Source organism: Canis lupus, chromosome 36 (genome assembly GCF_011100685.1).
Source record: "Canis lupus familiaris isolate Mischka breed German Shepherd chromosome 36, alternate assembly UU_Cfam_GSD_1.0, whole genome shotgun sequence".
In the NCBI taxonomy this organism is placed as follows: domain Eukaryota; kingdom Metazoa; phylum Chordata; class Mammalia; order Carnivora; family Canidae; genus Canis; species Canis lupus.
The window spans coordinates 15,960,439-15,987,266 of NC_049257.1; the positions used below are offsets into that span (position 1 = coordinate 15,960,439).

General features: G+C 38.5%; 1 protein-coding gene across 2 annotated transcripts in view; it reads right to left on the reverse strand.

Annotated features, from left to right (window-relative positions):
- Window positions 1–26,507, reverse strand: part of TLK1 (tousled like kinase 1) — a 150,654-nt gene extending 124,147 nt beyond the window's left edge. Inside the window, exons 1-2 of one of the 2 annotated variants that reach the window (XM_038584808.1) lie at window positions 26,255–26,507; window positions 25,938–25,976 (exon numbers count right to left, since the gene is read on the reverse strand). In XM_038584808.1, the coding sequence (XP_038440736.1) occupies window positions 25,938–25,976; window positions 26,255–26,393 (178 nt within the window). In that variant the 5' untranslated portion in view covers window positions 26,394–26,507. The remainder of the gene's footprint in view (window positions 1–25,937; window positions 25,977–26,254) is intronic. The other variant, XM_038584809.1, reaches the window with a different exon arrangement.
- Between the last annotated feature and the right edge of the window lie 321 nt (window positions 26,508–26,828).

The window sequence follows — 26,828 nt, forward strand, 5'->3', positions numbered from 1 at the left end:
CTTAAAAAAAAAAATAAAAGAGCCAAAGTAACAAAGATGTGTCACATTTTTACCTTTCCAGTGAAAGAACTGAGAACCGAGAATTGAGACTACCTCCAACCTGAAAAGTGTATTTGTCCCAGCTATTAAATTATGGGGGAAAAAAAAAAGATGCAAATATTAACTATGACCTCTTAGAACCCAACCCCTAAATAAGACACAACTGTATTATGACTGTAACTCATCAGAAAACAGTTTCTCTCAGAATCAGAAAAAAAACATTGGAATTGTAGGATTCCAATGCCACGTGTTATTTTAGATTACTGATACACTGTCATTTCATAATAACAGGAAAAAAAAAAATAGTCCCAGACAACATTCACCTAGCTATATATTACTACTATCCAAAGGAGGAAAAAAAAGATTCAAATTGATCTGAAATTTTCAAACCAACTAAAGTATTAAAGATAAAAGTAAACAAGATTCTGGTAATGCTGATTAGCTAAATCAGACCAATCTTCCGTTCTGGAAACAAGTTGGACTCAATTCTTTTTTTAAAGTCTGCTTATAGAATGTCAATCAATGAAGAATCATGGGGCCAAAATACAGGAAAAAAAGAAATTCTAGAAAGTTGAGTCTGGTATATGAGGCTTCCTCAGCCTCTAGAAGCATTTGCTGATTTCAGAACTAGTGACTTAGAAATTGAGATGCTAAGCAAAAGTTTGGCAATATCACTAGGCTGGACAGAAAAACAAAACAAAACAAAACAAAACACTGAAATCCAGAGCTTCCCCCAAATTTTGCATTGGGGTCACCATCTCAGAGCAAAAGTGAACATCAAGGATTAACGTCCAGCTTCTAATCTCAATCCTTAAAAGTGGATCAGGAAAATCTGATTTATAGTGCCCCTATATTTCTGCCAAAATTAAATGTAAATCTTATCATGGAAGGTTGCCATTATTCTAGGCCCTAAATGATCCCTGCTTTTTCATCAAAAATGTCCCATATACAATTAAAAAACAAACAAAAAAACCCAATACCCAAGAAAATAACACAACTGAAAAGCAAATAATACATGGAACAAGACTCAAAGAACTCTAGATAATGAGGTTACCAGACACATGCCTCCAAATAATTATGCCGAATAGTTAGACTGAGAACTGTGACAGAGAACCTGAAACTAAAAAGAGAACCAAATTGCTTTCTAGAACTGAAGTAAAAAAAAAAAAAAAAAAATTAAGAACTCAGTAAATGAGTTTGACACATTAAAAAGCTTAAGAGAGAATGAGGGGCACCTGAGTGGCTCAGTAAAGTTGAGTGTTCAATTCTTGATTTCAGCTCAGGTCATCTCAGGGTTGTGGGACTGAGCCCCTATGGGACTGACTCCACCCAGCGTGGAGCCTGCTTGAGATTCTGTCTTTCTCTCTGCCCCTCCCTCCCTCCCTCTCTCTAATAAAAGAAAATGAATTAACAAACTAGAAGGTATCTCAGAAAAATATGCCTTTATGAATAAAAACATGAAAATACAGAAAAGGGCATGAGAAACATATAGCATACAGTAAGAAGATCTAATGCACGTATAACTGGAGTCCCAGAAGGAGAGAAGATGACAGGATACAACTATCTGAAATGATATGGGCTGAAAATCCCCAAAGCTTATAAAAGCCTTCAACAGTGCTATCCAAGAAAATCCTCTGCAGTGATGGACATAACATGCCAAAAAGGCAGCCAGTAATTACATGTGGCTACTGAGAACTTACGGACTAAATTTCTAATTTCTTAAGTCATAGATATAGCCACATATATCCAGTGGCACTGGCGAGCGCAGCCCCAAGTCACAGATCTACAAAGTCCGACACAGCAAGTAATAGAAAAGAAAAGCATACCTACAAACATTATTGTAAAACTGCTTGAAAATCAAAAATAACTACCACCACCAAACCTGAAAAGCAACCAGAGGCTGCAAGCTAGATTACCATTAAAGGAGCAACAATAAGAATAACAGCTGGGGTGCCTGGGTGGCTCAGGTTGTTGAGCATCTGCCTTCAGCTCAAGTCGTGATCTTAGGGTCCTGGGATCGAGCCCAGCATCAGGCTCCCTGCGAAGCAGAGTCTGCTTCTCCCTCTGCTTTTGCCCTTCCCCCTGCCCTCTCTTTCAAATGAATAGATAAAATCTTTAAAAAAAAAAAAAGGCTGACAGCTGACTTCAGAACAAAACAATGAAACTGGGTCTCAGTGGAATAACACACAATGAGCTGAATGAAAATAACTGCCTACTTAGATTCCAATGTCCAGACAAAAACAAAAACTTTTTAAGAATAAAGATGGAGAAAAGACTTGTAAGACAAGCAGTAACAGAGAATTCCACACCAGATAGACCCAAATAGAAAAGACATTATAGAGCATTCTTTAGGCAAACAGAAAATCAACTCAGCTTAAAAATATATATATATGTAAATATAAATGCAGCATTACAATATAAAAAACTAATATCTTTTTTTAATACTAATATCTTATGGGTGGTTAAAATACACATAGAATCAAACTATGTAGGGGCACCTGGGTGGCTCAGCTTGTTAAGAATCTCTCTTCAGGGGCAGCCCTGGTGGCGCAGAGGTTTGGCGCCGCCTGCAGACTAGGGTGTGATCCTGGAGTTCCGGGATCGAGTCCCACATCGGGCTCCCTGCATGGAGCCTGCTTCTCCCTCTGCCTGTGTCTCTGCCTCTCTCTCTCTCTGTATCTATGAATAAATAAATAAAATCTTAAAAAAAAAAAAAAAAGAATCTGTCTTCAGGGACACCTGGGTGGTTCAGCAGTTGAGCTACAAAAATTCTTAAGCACCTATAACAAAAAAATATATAGGGGATCCCTGGGTGGCTCAGCGGTTTGGCGCCTGCCTTTGGCCCAGGGCGCAATCCTGGATTCCCAGGATCGAGTCCAGCATCGGGCTCCCGGCATGGAGCCTGCTTCTCCTTCTGCCTGTCTCTCTCTCTCTCTCTCTCTCTATCATCAATCAAGATTTAAAAATAAATAAATAAATAACATATATATATATATATAAATATGTAATACAAAAAATGACAAACTATTTATACAGAGATAAATCTACAATCACTTTGGGACTTTTTAAAAAAGATGTAATTTATCTGAGAGAGAAGGGGGCAGAGGGAAAGGGAGAAGCAAACTCCCCACTGAGCAGGGAGCCAGACTTGGGGCTCGATCCCAGGACCCAGTGATCATGATCTGAGCTGAAGTCAGATGCCCAACCAACTGACCACCCAGGCACTCCTGGGACACTTTAAACCTTTAAACTTGTTCTGAGCAAGAGCAGACCATCAAAAAGTAATGATAATTAAAAAAAAAAAAAAAACCTTGATATACTTATTGATGTACTTATATACATATTACATCACATCTAACCACTACAGCCCCCAAAATTTTGGGGGTGCCTATATAAGGAATATTTATTAAGAAAGACCATATATTGGGTCATAAGGCAAGTCTCCTATTTTAAAGAACTGAAATCTTACAAGTTTAGTTCTTATTACAGTAGACTTAGGTTAGAAATCAGTAAAAGCCTTTTAATCTATATATAATACTTATACAAAATACGTGCTAATCAACTGTTTATGTTATTAGTAAAGCTTCCAGCCAAGAAGAGGCTATTAGTAATTAAATTTCTGGGGAGCTAGAAGTTATATGCAGATTTTCAACCCTGTGGAAGTTGGCACCCCTAACCCTCACAGTAGTTCAAGCGTCTACAACTATACTTCTGAATAATCCATGGATCAAGAGATATCATGGAAATTATAGAATATGTTGAGCTGAATGAAATACATACACACACATATATCAAAACCTGGGGGAGTGAACACTTTAAAATGATTAATTGTATGTTATATGAATTTCACCTCAATTTTGGGGAGAAGGCAAAAAAGAAAAAAATCAGAGAAAGAAAGCCTTAAATCCATGCTTAGGTAACTCTAAAACCTCAAACACACTGGGTGGGTGGGGGAAACAGGGAGGTTGAAAACAAACATAAAAGACTATGAATGCTAAAAATGGTTCCATGAAAAAACTAAAACTGGTGAGATCAAGAAAAAAAGATACAGATATTGACTATCTAGAATGAAAAGAGGACATCACTGTAGATGTTAGGCACAGAAATATCACAGGGAATATTATTTACAATTTTATGCATATGTATTTGAAATTTTAGATAAAATGTAGGAATTACTAGAAAATACAATTTACCAAAACCAATATGAAAACTGAAACTCTAAAGAGTACTATGACATTATAGAAATTGAAGTCATTATTTAAAACTTCTCCACAGAGAAAACTTCAGGCTTAGAAAGCTTCCTCAGTGACCTCTACCAAATATTAAAGAAGCTGTAACACCCTTTTTACATAAATTCTTAAGGTAGTGGTAAAAGAAAAAGCACTTCCCAACTCATTTTTATGAAACCAGTGTTTCATTGATACAAAACCTGACAAAGATATTATAAGAAAGGAAAATTACAGGCCTATCTCATGCATGTATGTAGGTGCAAGAATACTAAATGAAAAATCAGCAAAGTAATTCATATAAAAGAACTAATTGCTCACAATTAAATTGGGTTTAGTCCAGGAATAAAAGGTTGGTATAATAATTGAGGAGCAATAAAATAATTTACCACAATAAAAAAAATGCTGAGGTGTTAAAATGATTATGTGAATAGATGCAGAAAAAGCATTTGATAAAATTCAATGTCCAGGGATCCCTGGGTGGCGTAGCGGTTTAGCGCCTGCCTTTGGCCCAGGGTGCGATCCTGGAGACCCGGGATCGAGTCCCACATCGGGATCCCGGTGCATGGAGCCTGCTTCTCCCTCTGCCTGTGTCTCTGCCTCTCTCTCTGTGTGTGACTATCATAAATAAATAAAAATTAAAAAAAAAATAGTTGAGAAAACCTTTAAAAAAAAAATTCAATGTCCATTTATGATTTGAACAAAAACTAGTAACCAATAATAGAAGGGAATTTCCTTACTCAGAGAAAGAATAGATCCAAAATACCTATATGTTAAATTGTAAAATATTGATTTTCCTCCTACTTCTAAAATAGGAGGAACACAAGGATTCCCACTATAACCAATCTATTCAACACTGTACTGGCAGATATAATCTCTGCAATAAGGCTAGAAAAACAAAAAGTATACAGATTGGTAAAGATGAAATGAATTTATCACTCATAAGCCGTAAGCTTATAGAAAGGCAATCTAGTTGAGATATATTATCAGAATTATAAGCAAAGTTTCTGGTTACCAAGGCAATATGCAAAAATTAACTGAATTTCTACGTATCAGCAATAAATAGAAAATAAAGTTAAAGAGAGATACTATTTACAGTAACATCAAAAAATAAAACACCAAGTGTAAATTTTGCAAGTTCATTACAGAGAAAACTATATAATATTACAGAAATGATGAATATACACAATACATAGATTGGAACACTCATTGTAGAGATATGATCAAGAGATTCTGTGTAATTTCAAGCCCTCAAAAGATTGGTTTTTGTTTTGTTCCATTTGTAGAATGCATCCAAAAATATCCAAGGCAATTTGAAGAAAATCAATAAAATGTGTACTAATTTTTTTATCACTATCCTAACAAGCTACCACAACTTAACAAGTTGTGGTAACAAGTTATCACAAACTTAGCAGCTTAAAAACACATATGTATTACCTCCAGTTTCTACAGATCAGAAATCCCAGCACAGCATGGTCCAGCCTGGTTCTCTGCTTAGAATCTTACAAGGATGAAATCAAGGTATCAGGCTGTGTTTCTGTCTAGCCACTCTAGGAGAGAATTTGTTTCCAGACTTATTAAAGATGATGGCAAAATTCAGTTCCAAGCAATTGTAGGACAAAGGTCCTCATTTCTTTCCTGTCCGTCAAGTGAGAAATATTAGTGTCAGCTTCTAGAGGCCACTTACATTCCCTGGTTCATGGTCCTCTTTTAAAAGCAGAAACAAACAAACAAAAAAAGGCAGAAACAGCAGACCAAGTTCTTTTCGTGTTTCTGAGCCAAATCCCTCTGATCTCTCTTTCTGCCCTTTCTTCTGCCTTCTTCTCCTCTGCCTTTTTTTGTATTTAAGGGGCTTTGTGTGGCTGAACTGGGTCCACTCAAGCCAAAGCAATCTCACCATTTTAAGATTATCAGTAACTTTAATTACATCTGCAAAATCCCTTCAAAGTACTACACAGATTAAGTATTCAATTGAATATTCAGAGGAAAAAAACCTTGGGAGAACATCTTTAGAATTCCACCTACCCAAAGGCAAGAAAGTTTGTTTTACTTGCATCAAGCTGGTTAAGTAAAACTGTATGATACTGGCACAAGAACACACAAATGATAGAAAATGTACAGCCTAGAAACAGACTTTTTTCTGGGTACAGACACCTGACTCACAAATAAAGGTAGCACTGCAAAACAGTGGAAAAGTTCTTTTCAGTAAATGGTGCTGAGATACCAAGAGAGCCATAGGAAAATGACACTACTACCTCATACCATATAGGAGAAAAATCAACTTCAGGAGGATTATATACACCTAAGTATGAAAAGCATAATAACAGTTTCTGAAGAATATAGTAGAATGGGATGACTTCAGGATTAGTGGCATAAGGAGCTCAGTGGACTATCTGAAACAAGCATTTACCTGGCGAAAACTTTTTTTGACTTTTTTCTTAGAAAAGCAACCAACCATTTAGTGGTTTTGGAGATCGTCCTAAGAGCATACTGCAAATGGAGAAACATTTACTCAAGAAAATATACTAAACTGAGGTGAGAGGAGCAAGCATCTGTGACATATAAGCCACAAATCACTCCTATTCACACCCCACAATTCCATGTGACACATGTTCTACACTAGATGGGTGCTACAGGAGCTCCCCTATCCCAGTACAAGAGTATAATTTCACCTCAGAAGAGAAGGATACTGGCATCTCTCCCCACCCATCCCCCCAGCTTCACGTTGCAGAAATTCTACATCAGGCGGGCATAGATGAGAAAACTAGGGAGTCCCTCCTCCCAACCAACTTCCACTTATAAGACAGAAGCTCTACTCCAGGTACAGTATGCCAAAAATACTGGGTCACAATTGCTCACTCATAAGCAAAACTTTTTTTTAAGATTTTATTTATTCATGAGAGACACAAAGACAGAGAGAGAGAGGCACAGACACAGGCAGAGGGAGAAGCGGGCTACATTCCATGCAGGGAGCCTAACGTGGGACTCGATCCTGGGTCTCCAGGATCACACCCCGGGCTAAAGGCAGCGCTAAACCGCTGAGCCACCTGGGCTGCCCCAAAACTTCTTTATCAGGAGGGGAAAGGTGAGAAAAGTGATTACCGTCCTCACCCAGGGCCCTACTCCTAACAGCTGGGTGTCACTTCAACAGTAGTTATCTCCTTTTGGAGCTCCTTAGTGGCTCAGTCAGTTAAGCATCCCACTCTTGATTTCGGCTCAGGTCTTGACCTCAGGGTTGTAAGTTAAGAGTGTAGACTCCAGGTTGGGCATGCAGCCTACTTAAGAGTCTCTCTCTCTCCCTCTCCCTCTCAAAATGAAAAGTTATCTCCTTTCTCTCTTCCTAACCCCACTGAAGCAAAGCAGAAGTTCTTCCCTGGGGGGAAAAAACAAGCCATAAAAACTGAAAGCTCTATTCTCCACCTAAAGCAACAGACTTTATTTGGCAGATTGTGGGGAAGTTCGTCCTAGGGGTATTTTACAAAACTATGAAGATCTGGGAGTTAACCACTAAAAGGACTATAGTTTCATGATAGAAGTAGCAACAAGCAAAGCTACAGAGTATCTATCTAAAAGTCCACTAAGACTGAGGTAAGGAAAGGGCAGCTACCTCTCACAGCAAGCACAAGTCTCAAAGACTGGCAACCCTTAGCTTCTGCAGAGACCCGACTTAATGAAATCAAGGACTGTGGAGCAATTCATGCCCCAGGATGTTGATGAAAACAACAGAGCAATAAGCTAGCAATTAGTGGACGCTGACAGCTGGGTATGATAGCAATAGAAACAGACCAGCCAAAGCTTAAAGGGAAAATCAAGGAAAGAGACAAAATGAACAGGGCCGAAACAAAACCACAGCCATCCCTGGGGGTCAAGGAGACTATGCACAAGCCTTTGAGAGGGCCCAGATGTTGGATTCAGCAGAGTTCAAAGCAGCTATTATAAATATGTTCAAAAAAACTAAAGGAAACCATGTTTAAAGAATTAAAGGGAGGTTATTATAACAATGTCTCATCAAACAGTATGCCAATGAAAAGACAGGAATTATACAAATTAAGTGAAAATTCTGTAGGTGAAATGTACAATAACTAAAATGAAAAACCCAGTAGAGGGGCTGAACAGCGGACTGGAGCTAGCAGAAGAATCAACCAGTTCTTCTGGCTACACCATGGAGTATTTGAATCTACATGAGAAAACATGAGTGCCAGGAGACAGCATACCTGTGTATTTCTTCTCAATTCTCTTAACTGATTTAAAAAGTAACTGCACATACAACATGCATATAATTGTAACACTGGTCCTAAAATATTTAGAAATGTAACATTTAATAATAGCACAAAGGAGGCAGGTGGAGTCAAACTTTATTGAGTAAGGAAACTGTATTAGTAAATCAAATCTATAGAAAGAAATGAATCAAAATGATGTTAGTACAACACTACAAATATGTTTATGTTTTCCTTTCTTATCTCAATTTCCTTAAAAGACAGAATTATATAAGGCAATAATTATAATGTTTTTGGTTTGTAATATAGCAATGTGATTTAAGGAAAAGGGAAGGACTGAATAGAGCTAAATAGAAATAAAGTTTCTATATATCACTGAAGTTAAATTATTAATCTGAAGTAGATTCTGAGAAGTCATATAACGTACACCCTCAAGCAAGCACTAAAAAAATAACTAAAAAATACATTAAGAATCATTAGGGAATTAAAATGGTACACTAGAAAATATTCAATGCAAAAGAATGCAATAAAGGAAACAAAAAGAGACATACAGAAAACAAAAAGCAAAATGGCAGGCATAAAGCCAACCATTATCAATATCATTAAATGATAGTGGATTAAACAGCAAAATCAAGAGGCAAAAACTGAAAAACTGGATTTTTTTTAAAGATTTTATTATTTATTCATGAGACACACAGAGAGGCAGAGACACAGGCAAAGGGAGAAAGAAGCAGGCTTCCTGTTGGGAGCCTGATGCCAGACTAATCCCAGGACCCTGGGATCACGACCTGAGCCAAAGACAGAGGTTCAACCAATGAGCCACCCAGGTGTCTCTGTAAGACTAGATTTAAAAAGAAAAGGATCTAACTGCTGTCACACTTTAGATTCAAAGACACAAATAGGCTGAAAGTAAATGAATGGAAAGAGACACACCATGCAAATAGCAACCATACATAAAAGAACTGCAGTGGATATATCAGACAGCCTCTAAAATGTTTTCAGAGGTAAAGAGGAACATTTTATAACAAAGGGTCAATCCATCTGTAAGATATAAAATTATAAACACATATGTACTATATAACAAAGCCTCAAAATGAAGCAAAACTGACAGAATCAGAGAGAAATAGACAATCCTACAACACCTGAAAGACTTCAATACTCCATTTAGAGTAACAAATAGAACTAGGTAGAAATTGACAATTAAACAGAGACCTTCAAGACTTCAAACCTACAAGACCTAAGGACATGTAGAGGATACTCCATCCAACAAGAAAACATACACTCTCCTACAACACATGTGGTACATTCTCTATGGCAGGCCATATGCTAGGCCATAAAACAAGTATCAATAAATTGAAAAGGATTGAAAGTAGACAATGATCTCCAACAACAAATGAATTAAATTAGAAGTCAATTACAGAAAGAAACCTGGGAAACCCACAAGTATGTGGAAATTAACATATCCCTAAATCAGGAATAGGTCAAAAGAAGAAATCAAAAGGAAAATGAGAAATCACCAGAGATGAATAAAAACAAAAAACACACCAAAACTTACTGAACTGCTGAGTACTTAGAAACTTACAGCTGTAAGTGCCTACATTTAAAGAGAGAAAATATAGGAAAACATTTTTATGAACTTGATATACTTCTTAAATACCATAATGACAGGAGAAAAACAGGCCACAGAAGGGGGGAGGGATAATATTAAAAAAACAAGTAATACTTATCCAAAATACAAAAAAAAATTCCTTCAAATACATTACTGTTTTTTCTAAGCCAAACACCACAAAGGAAAATTGACCAAAAGATTTGAACACTTTATATACATTAGATATTCAAACACCAATAAACTTATGGGAAAATGGTTAACAACTTCACTCAATAGGCAAATGAAAATTAAAACCATAAACACCAACTCATACCCATCAGATCAGCAAAAATAAATAATACTAACAATTCCAATTGTTGGTGAGGATGTGGAGGAATGGGAACTCTCATAAACTGCTCATGGAAATATAAATTGTTACAACCATTTTTGGAAACCAGCAGTATCTACTAATGGCAAATTCATACCCATAACCCAGTAAATTTACTGTTAGGTATACATCAACAAATATTAATAGTATATGCAGAGACTGGTATAAACACATTCAAGCAGCATTACTAGTAATAGTCAAGAAGTGGAAACAATCTAAACAGCTATCAACAGATTATATAAACTGTGGTATATGCATACAAAGTAATAAAAATCAACTACAGTTACAGGATTAACATGGATGAGCATCAAAAACATCATGTGGGGATCCCTGGGTGGCGCAGCGGTTTGGCGCCTGCCTTTGGCCCAGGGCGTGATCCTGGAGACCCGGGATCGAATCCCACATCAGGCTCCCGGTGCATGGAGCCTGCTTCTCCCTCTGCCTGTGTCTCTGCCTCTCTCTCTCTCTCTCTCTATCATAAATAAATTTAAAAAAATTTAAAAAAAAAAAAAAAGAAAAAAAAAACATCATGTGGAGCAAAAGTAGCTACAAATGAAATACATACTATGTGAGTCAACTCATATGAAGTTCAATGACAGGCATTACTCAGTCAGAATAGTGATTTCTTTGGGGGAAAGAGAGAAGGCAGTAACTGATGGGAAAAGGAAGAGGGCTTCTGAAGTGCTGTCAAAGTTGTTGACTGAGTGGCAGTTACACAGATTATGGCTTATAATAATTCACTGAGCAAAAATTTGTGTGCATTTTCTTTCTTTCTTTTCTTTTTTTTAAGATTTTACTTAGGGGCACTTGGGTGGCTTAGTCAATTAAATGCCTGCCTTCAGTTCAGGTCAGAATCACCAGTCCTGGGATCCAGGCGCACATTGGGCTCCCTGTTCAGCAGAGTTCACTTCTTTCTCTCCCTCTGCACCCACCCCCCCCCCGCCCCGCCGCTGCTCATGCTCACCCTCCTCTCACACACTCTCTCTCAAATAAATAAAATATTTTTAAAAATTAAAATCAATCACATGGGGCACGTGGGTGGCTCAATCTTTTAGATATTTGGCTCAGGTCATGGTAACAGGACTCAGCATGGAGTCCGCTTGAGATTCTCCCCCTCCACCCCAAATCCCACCCTACATGCACTCTCTAAAATAAGTAAATATTTAAAAAAATAAAATACACTGCATTGCATCACAGTAAAATTACAGTACTTGAGCTTTATAGGGTAGTAACTTCTAAAGACATGTCCTTAAAAATATCACAAGGAAAAACTTGTGTAGAATTTAATAAGAGTATAAAACTTTATACAATGAAAAATTACAAATACATAAAAAGAAAAAAATGATGGAGAAAATGGTCTATCAAGTATTACAAGGACTAACATCACTTGCCTAAGATACAGACTTCAAGAAAAATTAGCAATGGGATTTTCTTGTACAAAGTTCAATTTCCCTAGCAATCAAGACATATCAATGGTATCAAGAAGATACCATTTAACAGATAAACTGAAGGAAACTTGTGTAATTCCTTTCTCTAGGGAGCACTTTGTTCATACCTCTGTGATAGAGATACAATTTCCTCCCTTCCTATTTTCCTTTTCTGAGAACTTTCCTTCACGGCAAAGGATTGCTCTAGGATCCACAAGAGCAAAGGAATGCTCTAGGATCCACAAGAGAACTTTCCTTCACAGCAAAGGATTGCTCTAGGATCCACAAGAGAATAGTGCTACTCTGGTTCCTGAATTTCTAGTTTCTATTTCAGTCCCCTTGAGGCCTAACTGGGTTCTAAGACCTATATCTTTCTAATAATAAATTTGTTTTGCTTAAGTTTTTTTCTAGCAACCAAGTGACCAATGGATATAATACCCTGATAGACTATATGCTACAACTACATGACAGTTCTTCTGCTTATATCAGAAGTTGAAAACTGGCAACTCAGATTGTTTTACCTGACCCACAAGGTGTTTCTCAAAAAGTATGAATTACATATTATGAATTATACTCTTCTTCACCAGACTTTGATCAAGTTCCTGGGAGGCAGGGACTCTATCTTATGTATCTTTGTTTTCCCAGTGCTAAACTCAATCCAAAAATACTTGCTGACTGAATAAACTATGCCAATAACATTTCTATAAAACTCTAAAGTTCTGACAATTGATTCATATATGAGAAGTAATAGCAGACTAAAATCCTAGTTATCCCACAGGGAAAACAATAAATAATGTCAATATACAATAAAACATAAAATATAGAACACATAAAAATGTGTCCTTTTGCCCTAGTAAACCAACTCCTTCAAATGTATATATACTGAAGAAACAATTCAAAGGAAGAAAAAATATTATATGCATAACAAATGCCACAATATTATACAGTGAAAAGAAATAACAATTATGATTAAGTTTTGATATATGTATCAACTAAATAAGTTAGTATATATTCACTTAAAATATAATTATGAAAAAAATATAATTATGAAAATTATGAGAACATATACAGATAAGGGAATGCAACCTAAATTTTTTTTAAAGATTTTATTTATTTAACAGAGAGAGTGCACAAACAGGGGAAGCAGGAGGCAGAGGGAGAGGAAGAAGCAGACTTTCCAATGACTCTCTAATATGAGCTTGTTTTTTTATCCCTGCCTTTCTTCTCGGAAGCAAAAATTCACCAATGCATGAACACACACACAAACAGCAGCAGCAAGTAACTTAACCAAGGTCATATAGCTCAGAAGTGACAGTGAAAGGATATAAATCCACGTCTATTGATAGTAAGCCCACATTCCTAAGCCTCATACTAACTACACTGCCTACACACCCACTAATAAACACACATTATTAAGCACCTAGTGCACATAAAGCACTCTCCCTGGTATAAATAAGAACACACAAAAACACAATACATGGCACTTTTACAATTTTCAACGCAGTGCTTTATATGAAAAGCAAGATAAAGCATTGCTAATTAAAGATAAACATTGCTAATCCAAATCCAGTGTTTAATGCTTGATTAAATGTTGTAAGCATGTATCATAAATTTGATCAATTCTGAAGCCACAGAAAAGTACAAGAACTAAAATAATAAAAGTAGGAATTTTAAACATCTGAAATCTGCCTCTGTCAGACACAACTCTGCTAGAATTCAACAGCCCAGGAAAACAATTCACGTGTATGTATCAAGTGTACTCCAGCCATAAGAGACCTTTACCCAGATAGTACTTGTTTTTCCTTATTCTTATCATTTAAACAAAGAAAAAATTTTAATTTGAAAGCATCAATAATATAATAGTGTTATTTAACATATAACTACTGGTTAATGCGCCACAAATTTCTCATTTAACGCTCCACAACCTTGTGAAGTACTGCTATTCCATCCTACAACCAAGAAAATCTACAGGTGAGGAGGGATGCCTGGGTGGCTGTCAGTTAAACCTCCAACTCCAGGTTTCAGCTCAGGTTATGATCTCAGGGTCGGGAGATTGAGCCCCAATTCCACTTTATGTTGGGCATGGAGTCTGCTTAAAGTTCTCTCTCTCACTCTTCTCCACTCCCCCTTCTTAAATAAAAATAAAATTTTAGAAATAATAGAACCACTATATCAAAAGAGGGAAAGGGAAAAGGGAAAAGGGAAAAGGGAAAAGGGAAAAGGGAAAAGGGAAAAGGGAAAAGGGAAAGGAAAGGAAAGGAAAGGAAAGGAAAGGAGAGGAGAGGATGACTTCACTTGCATATCAATTCGTCTTCGCCTTCCTACGCTTCGCTCCTATTCTCGCGTTTCTCTCTACTCTTCTCGCTTCTCTCCCCTCCACCCCCCCTCCCCGCCCTCCCCTCCCCTCCCCCTCCCCTGCCCCTCCCCCCCCCACTCACCTCCCCAAACCCACAGAAAAAAATTAAATTCATGGGTGAGGCAATGAGAGATGAAGTGTACTAAGTGACAAAATCCAAACTGGAACCAAGGCCTAACAAATGCATGCTTGTAACTATTATGTTACACTAACTTTTTAAATCATAATGCTTTTTAACATGTGGTACCAATATTCAAAAACTAAGTATAATGCTTTCAACTAGGTCAAACAAGTAGGACACTAGGAAAAAAGAGAAGTAAGAGCTTGTAGGATGCTGCCACTTATTAATCTTAGGGGTTTTTTTTTGTTATTGTTTAAAAATATAAAATTTGTTTAAATAGAGTAAGAAATGCCCAGAGAAAATATAACAAAGCATTTAATAAACTCAATTAGATACATGTTCAGTGTCAGGTTTGTAACCCTTCATTAAGTGCAAGACACTGTGTTAATACTACTGAAGTCCAATACTTCTTAGGGTGAGTTGAACCCTACTGATTCAAAAATACATGCCCAGGGACGCCTGGGTGGCTCAGTTGTGGAGCATCTGCCTTTGGCTCAGGTAGTAATCTTGGGGTCCTGGGATTGAGTTCCACATCAGGCTCCCCAAAGGGAGCCTGCTTCTCCCTCTGCCTAGGTCTCTGCCTCTGTGTCTCTCATGAATAAATAAATTAAAAAAAAAAAAAAAACTTTAAATGCCCATCTCACACATTTTTGATATATAAACTGAGAAAAATCCTTTAAATAATTAATTTGGTAACATTCATCAAAAGTCCTAAAATTTTGTCCTGACAATTCCATTGAGAACGATCTTTAAAAAATAAAAATGAAAAATGTTTTTACTCAAAGATATTCATTATATCATTATCTAAGTGGCCAAAAAATAAAATTTAAATTATAAAGAAATTTTTAAAATAGCCTCAATAACTACCTATAATAGTTATTTTTGTTCACCATAATCCCTTTCTCAGGAAAACTACCACTCAACTAATCTGTGTGATCTTATTGTCAATCTTGATTTTCTGTAGGTTCCCCAACTCACCCTACCCAAAGCCATAGTGGCTAGTGACTTTGCAGTACTTCATCTCCCAGGTCCCAGGAATTGACTAAGAAATTGACAATTAAAATACATCAGCATCAACCTGTGGACATCAAGAAAGAGAGGTTGTCTTGCATTGTGTTGCTACGCTAAAAGCTATGAGTGTCTGGAAGTTCCAAAAAGAAAAGGCTAGAAGAACCCGGAAATGGAAACAGAGGGACGCCTGGGTGGCTCAGCAATTGAGCGTCTGCCTTCGGCCCAGGGCATGATCCTGAAGTCCCAGGATTGAGTCCCACATTGGGCTCCCTGCATGGGCCTGCTTCTCCCTCTGCCTATGTCTCTGCCTCTCTCTCTCTCTCTCTCTGTGTGTGACTATCATAAATGAAAGAAGAAAGAAAAGAAAGAAAAGAAAAGAAAAGAAAAGAAAAGAAAAGAAAAGAAAAGAAAAGAAAAGAAAAGAAAAAAGAAAAGAACGAAAGAAAGAAGAAATCAATGACATTATTTGAGCTCTTGGATCAAAATTATTTCCAAAGTCATCTCATCCCCCTCTACACATATAATTCCCAGTTATATAAACTAATAAATTCTTTTTAACTTACCAAAGCATGTGTTAAGTTTTCATCACAAGTAAGCAAGAGAACCATGACTAACACACCACCTAAAGAATGTTTAACTGAGTTAGTAATAGTACATCCATTCAATGGAATACTGCCGACAAAGCAGTTTAACTGTTAACCTGCATGACTAGTTTTAATCCTGGCTCTGCTACATATTCTCTACGTGCTCTTCAGTAAGTTACTGAACCTCTCCGGGCCTCAATTTCCTCATCTGTAAAATAAGGATATAATGGTACTCATTTCATACGATTGTTAGAAGTAAATGAGTTACTATTTACAAAGTACCTGGAACAGGGCCTACCACTAAAGTATATGTATAAATAAATAAGATATAAAAAGATATATAAATGAGATACATAAGTAAAAGTAACACAACATTGACAAAATCACATAATTACAGCGGTATTTTTAAAGACTTGTGCCCCGAAAAATGAAAAACTAGTTTTAAAGAAGCAAACACACTATTTACCAAAAGCATAGGGAAAAAAATTGGGATGTGCCTCAGATCTTACAAGAGACAGGATGAATTTGACTGGCTTCAAACAAATCCCTAGGACCTTCTCCAGTGGCACTATACTTATCATCAGACAGGAAGCACATACCTACTGTCAAGTGTGGAATCATGAAATCATACAATGTATCACATTTAACAATAGTTGCAGATACTATTAACAAGAAAACTTAAAAATTTAAATCTAGAAAAAGTTTGTCATGATCTCCAGCTAAACTGGTTTCCCAGGAAGGCACACATTATGAGCATAACCAATTCTTAATAATTCATATTAATGAAGAATAAATATTACAAGTCATCTACAAAAGTCACTCATATCTGACTTTGTAATGCATCTTTGTAGAATGTAAGCATTTTTGCTTAAATATGGGCATAACTTGTCTTCTTGATATTCTCAACAGTTCAGACCTAATAATGAAGCCACATGAGAAGATTTAAGTTTCAAAACCTAAAAATAAAGTTTCAAAACCTACTCCCTGGATCAGCTCTTCGTATCTTTACACACCATGCTTTGAATTCCTATTAACTTACTCAAATTCTGTCTCTCGTTAGATTTACGAAATAATACATGTTACCAAGAGATTTGTTTTACAAGCAATAAAGTAATTAAAATTAAATGCTTTAGGGATGCCTGGGTGGCTCAGTGGTTGAGTGTCTGCCCTTGGGCTTAGGGCGTGATCCTGGGATCCGGGATTGAGTCTCACATCAAGTCCCACATCAGGCTCCCCGCAAGGAGCCTGCTTCTTCTCTCTCTGCCTGTGTCTCTGCCTCTGTCTCTCATAAATAAATAAAAATCTTTAAAAAAAAATAAAATAAAACTATGTGCTTTAAAAATACTTCTTATAGGGATCCCTGGGTGGCGCAGCGGTTTGGCGCCTGCCTTTGGCCCAGGGCGCGATCCTGGAGACCAGGGATCGAATCCCACGTTGGGCTCCCGGTGCATGGAGCCTGCTTCTCTCTCTCTCTCTACAATAAATAAATAAATAAATAATAAATAAATAAATAAATAAATAAATAAATAAATAAATAAATAAATTTAAATAAATAAATAAATAAAATTAAATAAATAAATAAATAAAATAAATTAAAATAAATACTTCTTATAGATGTGCCATATTGAGCTTCAAGCCTCTTTTCCCTGCCCAAACACTAATAGCAAAGATCCACCACTAAAGCACTCAATTTTATTCAGAGACCTTTTTTAAAGATTTTATTTATTCATGAGAGACACAGAAAAAGAGAAGCAGAGACATAGGCAGAGGGAGAAGCAGGCTCCCTGTGGGGAGCCGGATGCAGGGCTCAATCCCAGGACTCCATCCCAGGACTCCAGGATCATACCCTGAGCCTAAGGCAGACACTTAACTCCTGAGCCACCCAGGCATCCCTATTCAGAGCCTTATGCATGAGATTATAAAGCCTCCACAGTAAGTAGTAACTCCTGTACTGACAGTGGAAAATTCTTTGTTCAAATTCTAATGTTTGTTATGGCTGTGATGGGCTTATAGGCCAAAAAAGGAAGATAAATGGCATCCCAATTAAGACTATTAAACATAAAAATAAGGTTTTTCATTAGTGTACCTCTAACATTTCCCATGAAAGAACTAAACAGATCTGAAAAAATGAAATGTAAGATTCACAGCTGGCACAGCCTTTTAAACTGGGTTGCTTGACTTGGGGCTTATTATGCATGTTACTTTTTATTTTTTTATTTTTATTTTTTGCGTGTTACTTTTTAATCTTATCTTCCTACATGTATAAAACTCATGCAAAAAACAAATAATAAAAGTTTACAGATAAACTTAATGAGCCTAAGAGACTGATTAGTAAATTTAAAAAAAAAAAAACTAAGAAATTAACCAAAACCAAATTTCTCTATTTTAGGCAATACATCCTTGTGGGTAAAATGCAGACTTTGTTCAAATCTCAGCCCTAACTGCATCATGGGCAAGGGTCTTCACTTCTCTGTGCTTCAGTTTCCTCGTCTGTAAAATGAGAATGAAAGTTATATATACCTCAGTTATAAGAAATAGCTAACTAAACTGTAGTTATTATTGTTGCTGCTAACCATATGACTCTCTAAAATATAACCTGCCTAAGAATTACTAACATAAGCATCTTCCTGGATCTGAAAATATATGCACATCAAGATATATAATCACTCCATTTTTAAGCAAACTTAACAGTCCCTCAACAAAACTTTTGTTGGGGGCCAATTCTACAGAGGACATCCTAGTATGCACCAAATACAGAAATGAACAAAACTGTCTCTGAATTCAAGACTTTTCCAACTAGTAGGCAAAATAAATAAAACTATAATAAAAGGCAACATGATGGAGATGCTATGAAATCATGACAAATCAAAACACTAATAAACAGAAAACACCTAAGTCAGGGTTAGTGGGGGGAGCAAACACTTCTTCCTGAATCTAATTACTTCATTACAGAGTATCACACTGTCATTTATGTAATTAACATAGTTTTTCATATATTCATAACAAGGCTTTAGAACGTAGACCATTAAAAAAAAAAAAGATCATTCAGCACACTACATACCACGCTGATAAATAAACCTGACATTTTTTTTCGTAACAATGAAGGCTATCTTCTCTTAACAAACCCAAACGCAACCTTGAAAAAAGGTCACATTGCTTCTTTAGGAAACATTTCTCTCACCAATAAATGAAAGCTTCCAAATTCTCCTCCAGTAAGTTTTATTAGGTCTAATGTCAAAAGAATAGTATTTTTGAAAGACCTTTGAGAGCCTTGAATCCAAACCCCCTCATTTTACAGATGAAAAGAAGCCACAAAGTACAAAGAAAAAAAAAAAAAGCACTAAGTGAGAGTCAGAAAACTGAATTTTGGTCCCAAGTCTTTCACAGCAAAAGCCTGGGCAAATAATCTAAGTTTCCTCATCTGTAAAATGAGAGGTTTGGACTCAATTGCTTCCAACGTCCCTTTCAGCTCTACAATTCTCATTTTATGAAACTGAAGCAGAGATAAGCAACTGGCCCAAGGTTACACAGCCAGTTAATGGCAAAGCAGGGACTACAGTAGGATTCCAATTATAACCAATGCACTTTCTCATCTGTACCATACTGCTTCTGCTTCATAACACTATTCTTCTAAATTATTCTAAGATTTTTGGAAATTATTAACAACCATGAAGGATTTTATGAAACTAAATGACTTATTTCTATGGTTCTTCTATAGAAAATGAGCTCTAGGGATCCCTGGGTGGCGCAGCGGTTTGGCGCCTGCCTTTGGCCCAGGGCGCGATCCTGGAGACCGGGGATCGAATCCCACGTCGGGCTCCCGGTGCATGGAGCCTGCTTCTCCCTCTGCCTGTGTCTCTGCCTCTCTCTCTCTCTGTGACTATCATAAATAAATAAAAAAATAAATAAATAAATAAAAAAAGAAAATGAGCTCTAAACCCAAATGCTACAAGTACATGTTGTCTCAAACTGTGTGTCACTACACAGTTGACCTCAACAAAATTATGGGAATTTATGCTTAACTTCCCTAAAATCTAACCTTTCAATCCAACTCACAGAAGAGATTATGTTCCTTATAAAATTAAAATATGAATTGTTAGGAGTAATGATAAATATTACATACATAATTCTCTGAATAAGATGAAAATTAAAATTCTTCACTTCAGGGCGCCTGGGTGGCTCAGTGGTTGAATGTGTCTGCCTTTGGCTCAGGTCGTGATCCTGTTGGGAGCCTGCTTCTCCCTCTGCCTAGGTCTCTGCCTCTCTCTGTGTCTTTCTCATGAGTAAATAAAATCTTAACTAAGTTAACTAATTAATTAAATTCTTCACTTTAGCTTATATTCTGGTTATACTTGATATGCATTTTTAAGTTCAAGAGTAATCAATTTAGACACTTTTCCTTCATGTATCCTGAAAAGACTAACTTTATTTTTTTTTTTTAAGATTTTATTTATTTACTCACAAGAGACAGAGAGAGGGAGAGAGAGAGAGTCAGAGACACATGTAGAGGGGGAAGCAGGGAGCCCAACGTGGGACTCAATCCCAGGTCTCCAGGATCACGCCCTGGGCTGAAGGCGGCGCCAGCGCTAAACCGCTGAGCCACCCGGGCTGCCCAAAAAACTCTCTAACTTTAAAACCATTAGAAAAGATTAAGCATTCCCCTGAACACATAAACAATCACAAATAAAAGACTACATGGTGATAGGTTCTCTTTCAAAACTGAAAATCAGCCCCCGCAGTATTCTAAATTCTGTGCACAAATATATTACAAACTCTACTAAACTGTATCACAAGCAGCATCTGATTCCCCAAAATGCCTTCAAAGCTTATTATATTTCACAGGGTATTTAGCAAGATTTCAGGAGGACTGATAATGCGGATTCCAGAAAATAATCAGAGGAAAAACACCATAAAAATGCAAAATAAAATCAACAATAGTTTCATACTAGTGGCTGAAGAGAATACTCAAAATTATATATACATATAGAAGTATAGTTTAACCACAGTATTTAGATATTTTTTTTAAATCCACAGAATGTTTACATTTTTAAAGTGGATGGGACCTAAAGTCACTTAATCCAGTAGCATCCAAAATAAGACTCGATCTCTCCCCTAACCAAAAATGTCCCTGTAGACTGCTTTAAATTCTTTCTGCTACATACTTTTTCCTAATTTAAATTTTGTTAACATATAGTGCAATATTGCTTTCTGAAATTACTAAAAACTTTTAAGATCAGTTTTTTCCACTGCTGGAGAGGTCTAGCATGGTCAAAAAATTATACTGCATTCTATCTATGCCTTTCTAACTTTCACCTGCTAGTCTACATCCTAAAGACAGAATGCATCTACTCTCTCTGCTATTTATGTTTTTGGAACACCTGAAGATAGCTGTCACGCTTTGCATTCTTTTAGTGGTCTCTTCTTTAGGCTATAAATGTTATGGTCCACAGATTACTTACTTGTGGGTCCTGGAGACAATTCTGAAATACAATGAACTTCCACACTGCAAGTAAAGTTTTAAAAAACCGCCTCTTGTCAAATTTTGGTGTAATATCAAAGAAAAATATATACAACTTATAAAAGGACTATTAAAATACACCAAGTTTTCTAACTACAAAGCTATTCGAAGCTGGATTCTCTTCACAATACCTCAATCAAAATATATCGCAACAGACTAAAGCAGAAGCAAACTTTAGCTGTCTTCTAATAAGCCAGAAACCAAAGTGATGCAAGAATATGAAACAAGGGCACCTGGGTGGCTTAGTGGCTGAGCATCTGCCTTTGGCTCAGGTCACGATCCCAGGGTCCTGGAATCAAGTCCTGCATCAGGCTCTCCATGGGGAGCCCGCTTCTCCCTCTTCCTATATCTCTCTTTCTGTGTCTCTCATGAATAAATAAATAAACTCTTAAAAAAAAAAAAAAAGAATATGAAACAAGCCACTAGTTTCCCTAACGTTTTTGTTTTAGAATATTTAATCATGGGATCCCTGGCTGGCGCAGCGGTTTGGCGCCTGCCTTTGGGCCAGGGCGCGATCCTGGAGACCCGGGATCGAATCCCACATCGGGCTCCCTGTGCACGGAGCCTGCTTCTCCCTCTGCCTATGTCTCTCCCTCTCTCTCTCCCTCTGTGTGACTATCATAAAAAAAAAAAAAAGAATATTTAATCATTTGAAAATTTGTTAACAAGTAATCAGCTTATTATTTTTGATAAGTATCTTTGAAACTATTTCTAAAACAGTAAATATCAATAGACATAACCCAGATAAATAAAATTTCTGTGGCGTCCTCGTAATTTTTAAGACAGTAAAGGGTTCCTGAGACCAAAAAATGTGTTTTCCCAGGGACAGATTCCCAGACAGCTAACTATCCTGGATTCTCTCCTTTCTCTCTCTCGCCTAATACATAAATGTGCCTCTATAAAGAAGGTACCTATCACATTATCTATTCATAAGCTAAAATCCTTAAACATACAACCCTGTCCTCCTACAGCTAATGATTTCAAGAAACTAAAAGGGCCACGTGGTACACCTTTATTTTTAACAACTCCCTACAGGTATTACTCAATCATCCAGTGTCAAGTATCTTAAATCTTCTAAGGGATGCAATCTGCAAACAGGAAAACAGAGCAAGTTTAATTACACTGTATCACCTTTTTAAGCAAACTACTTTCACTATTTACATAAAAGTAAAGCATAGGGATCCCTGGGTGGCGCAGCGGTTTGGCGCCTGCCTTTGGCCCAGGGCGCGATCCTGGAGACCCGGGATCGAATCCCACATCGGGCTCCCGGTGCATGGAGCCTGCTTCTCCCTCTGCCTATGTCTCTGCCTCTCTCTCTTTCTCTGTGACTATCATAAATAAATAAAAATTAAAAAAAAAAAGTAAAGCATATTATTCATATCTGGTAAGATGAACAGAAAAGAAAAATGCTAGTCTTCTGCATAATCTTTTGATTCTTAGCAATAACTAATTCAAAAGTACCCATATACTAATAGAAAAAAAAATCTGTTAATCTAGCCAATATGACTCTGGGTTCCTAGGTCTCAGTAAAGCAAAATTGACCACTATTTGGAAATTTACTTAATTTCTTAATTTCCCATTTCCTTAATCACAGGATTACTAGAAGATAAAATGGGATAGAGATCACAGGCTTAAAAGATCCAACATGAAATCTAGAGCTACACTGCTGAGAACCTCTCAGGGAAGTTCAAGATTGATAAAGGAAAATCTCTGAGATTCAGGAAAAGCAGTTGTCTACTTTGTATCATACCAATTCCTAAATTCCAGGACGCCTGGGTGGCTCAGCGATTTGGCGCCTGCCCTCGGCCCAGGGTGTGATCCTGGAGAGCCAGGATGGAGTCCCACATTTGGCTCCCTGCATCGAGCCTGTTTCTCTCTCTCTGCCTCTCTCTCTGCCTGTCTCTGCCTCTCTTTCTGTATCTCTCATTAATAAATAAATAAAATCTTTGAAAAAAAATTCCTAAATTCCAACAAATCCCTAAATCTTATTATAATATTTAAACATTATTAGGTATGCTTTATTTGTAATCAAATTAAACTCTATAAAGATGAGCATGAGAACAGGATGAGAAAGGAAGAAAGCCAAAATGTGAAGCACTGAAAATAATGTTACAATACTAGATTTTTGGTTTCAAATATATCAAAACTTCAAAATAATCCATATTTACAGATATTTACAATATATCTTCAAAAACAGCCCATTTTCAAAGTTAAAGTTTGCTTAAGAGCACTTCATCACATAACCTTAAAAATACATGTACACATATATATCTTTTAAGTCCAAATTTTTCTATTATATATTACATTAAATTGGTTCAATTCTTCAGAAACAAAGTTTGTTCTCACCTTGATACATATATTCAAGTTCTACTAATATTATTATTATTATTATTATTCTTACAGTCACTGTAAGTCCAAAGCTCTCTCAACGTACATCAATTTATACAATATACTAACACGTACACCTGCAAAAGATGCTAAACACTTGTTAAAATGAAAACTGGGATCTCACTCAATAGAAAATGTCTTCATCGTATATCTAGGGTTTCATATATGCAATTCCTGTTAGCACTAATGATATGAGACTGTAGCTTCAAGATAAATATATATAACCCTTGAGAAGATTAACACAGTTTTAACTTACATGCTGGTTGGTCAAAAAGAAATACACCACTGTGGCCATAGAGGTACTTGGTGAAATATAACGATCACAAAAGCATGTCTTGTTTTTTCATTAACAAAAGATTCACTAATTTACTTTATAAAAAGCCTACTGTAACCCAAACTTCTAGAAAGAATTCTGGTTATTCAGAAGTTCAAGCTAAATTATTCCAACCCCTCAGAATTTTCAAACATCAGGAAAAGTACAGAATAGTATAGAAGTTTGTTTTTTGTTTTGTTTTTTTTTTTTTTTTAACTAGAGTTGAAGTAATCTCAGAAACTCACAATCTAATTTTGCAGTCCCCAAATTACTGATAACTGATGTTACAGATGAACAATTCAACACTATGTCCTCTCAGTATCTAGTACAGCCCCTGGCTCACAGAAATGGCTCAATAAATATTTGAGAAATGAATGAATGAAAAAAAGGTAAAGCCTTTTAAAAGGCAGTCTTTCCCATGGCCATCATTTACTATAACTCATTGCACTCTCACTGATAACACTACCATTAAGCATCTTAATGAAACTACAAAAGTAGAAGTATGCTAAAAGCACCAACTGCTCTGTCTACAAAATAGATTTTGAAACATTCATTTACAAATTTTCAAGTGCAAAAAGAAAAATCGCCAGATGCACTAAATTTGAATTAGTCAAAAAATAAACTTTTATCTTGTGATAATCAGAACTCGGTGTTGGGGGTGAGAGGGAAAGGGGTCTGTTAATACATTCTGCTTGTCTAATGGATGCCATAAATCAAATCTTTCCATGAATTTTCTGGAGCAAATTCATGCCAATCTTTGAGCCTATTGTCACTTTCACACATGCTCACAGGAACAAAATGACAAAGAATGCTATGCCTGAACCACTAGATTCAGGGCACAAAACACTTGATTAACAATTGTCAAGGCCAGATAGTAAATATTGACAGAGATCTTCAAAATAAATTAACCCCACCGATTCCTACATAAATTAAAGCTCCTGGTTTCTTTGAAGGATTCACCAGACTACTGGACTTCCAGACGTTTTTTTTTTTGAAAATGTGGCTTCAGTCTCCCTGTGTGACACAACTGGGAGTGCACAGAACAACCCATTTACCAATTGCTGATGAATACCGCTAAACGTTTTCCCAGACAAAAGGGGCGTCAAACGCCGATTCCACGCGCGTTACATTCTTCCCCCATAAACGCGCGTTCTCCCAGATTTCACCTTATGTCGTACACTTAAAGTTAAATACAGCAAGTTAAAAAATGTAAGTCAAAAGCACTCCTGTGTCTTACTATGGCTGTGTAACTGCTACATCTGGCGGCAGCACCCTTTGCATGCAAGAAACCAGAAAACTTAGAAAACAATTGCTAACCGATCCGGTGCGTGTTTGCATTCACCTTTACCCCGGTTGTTTCCCGCAAGACCCCACGACCCTGCGAGAGAGAGAGAGAGAGAGAGAGAGAGAGAGGGGGGGGGGGGAGGGAGAGAGGACGCACAGACGCGCGGGAGGTGATGGCGAAGGAAGAGAAAGTTGCAGCCATCTGGAGGGGGTGGTTTTAAAAGCCTGCCCACGAGTCCAGCCTGTCGTTTAAACTGCTCTAAGGGGCCAGGCAGGGGATCCAAGTCGGGCTTTGACAATGTAAGCGACTCCCCCCGCCCCCCCCGCCCCAGGGGCAGGGGCCGTGCCAGCGAGGGCATCCTCCTCCGGGTCCCGGGCTGCGAGGCTCGCCGAGCGGGGACCGCCTCTAGGGGAGGAGTGCGCGGGGGAAGGGGAGGGGGCTCAGGGATGAAGGCTTCACCGGGAGGGAAAACCCACCGGAGAGCGGAGGCCAGGAGGTTAAGAGCGCTGAGTGCACTAGCAAATGGAGCAGAAAGGGGCTGGCGTCCGGGGGGAGCGGGGGGGCGCTTCCCACCCTAGCAGCCAGGCTGCTCCGAGCCCCGTGCGAGTCTGCGCGCCGCGCCGCGCCCCGCGCCCTCCGGCGCGCACCCCCTCGGCCGCCGCCGCCGCCGCCCGCGAACCGCCCCCCGCAGCCGGGCGGCCTCGCGTCCACCTCGCCACCATCCCCCACCCTGGGGTCGGGGAGAGAGACCGGGGGGGAGCGGAGGCCCGCGGGCGGGCGCGACGGCGCTTACCTTCCCTGGGCCTCCCGGATGGCGGCGTGTGATTCAGCAGGGACCTGGCCGCCGCCGCCGAGCCCGGGGTTGGAGACGTGGAGAGCTGGGACCAAGATGGCGGCCCCTCCAAACTTCCACTGCTACTTTGGACACTCATCAAGCTACTTTCTGGGAACCCGACTCCCCCCGTGCGACGGCGGCGGCGGCGGCGGCGGCAACGGCCCCGGCACCCGCCTCCGTCATGGCGGGGGCCGCGCGCTGAGGGCGAGCGACGGAGCGAGGGAGGGCAGGGAGGGGAGAGTCAAGGGGATGGGGGAGGAAGCCGAGGAGGGGGGGAGGTGGGGAGGGAAGAGGTGAGGGGAGGAGGAAAAGGGGGAGAAGCGAGGGAGCAGGCGGGCGCGCCGGGGAGGAGGCGGGGGGAAGGAGCGCGGCGGCGGAGGCGTCGAGGGGGCGCCCGCCGGGTGCGGGCGGAGCGCGGGCAGCGCCGGCCGAGGGCACTTCCGCGAGCGGAACCTGCCGGCACCTCTGCAGTGCGTCGGCCCCCGGCGTCGCCTGGGCGGCGGCGGCGGCGGCGGCGGGCGGTGGGTGGCGG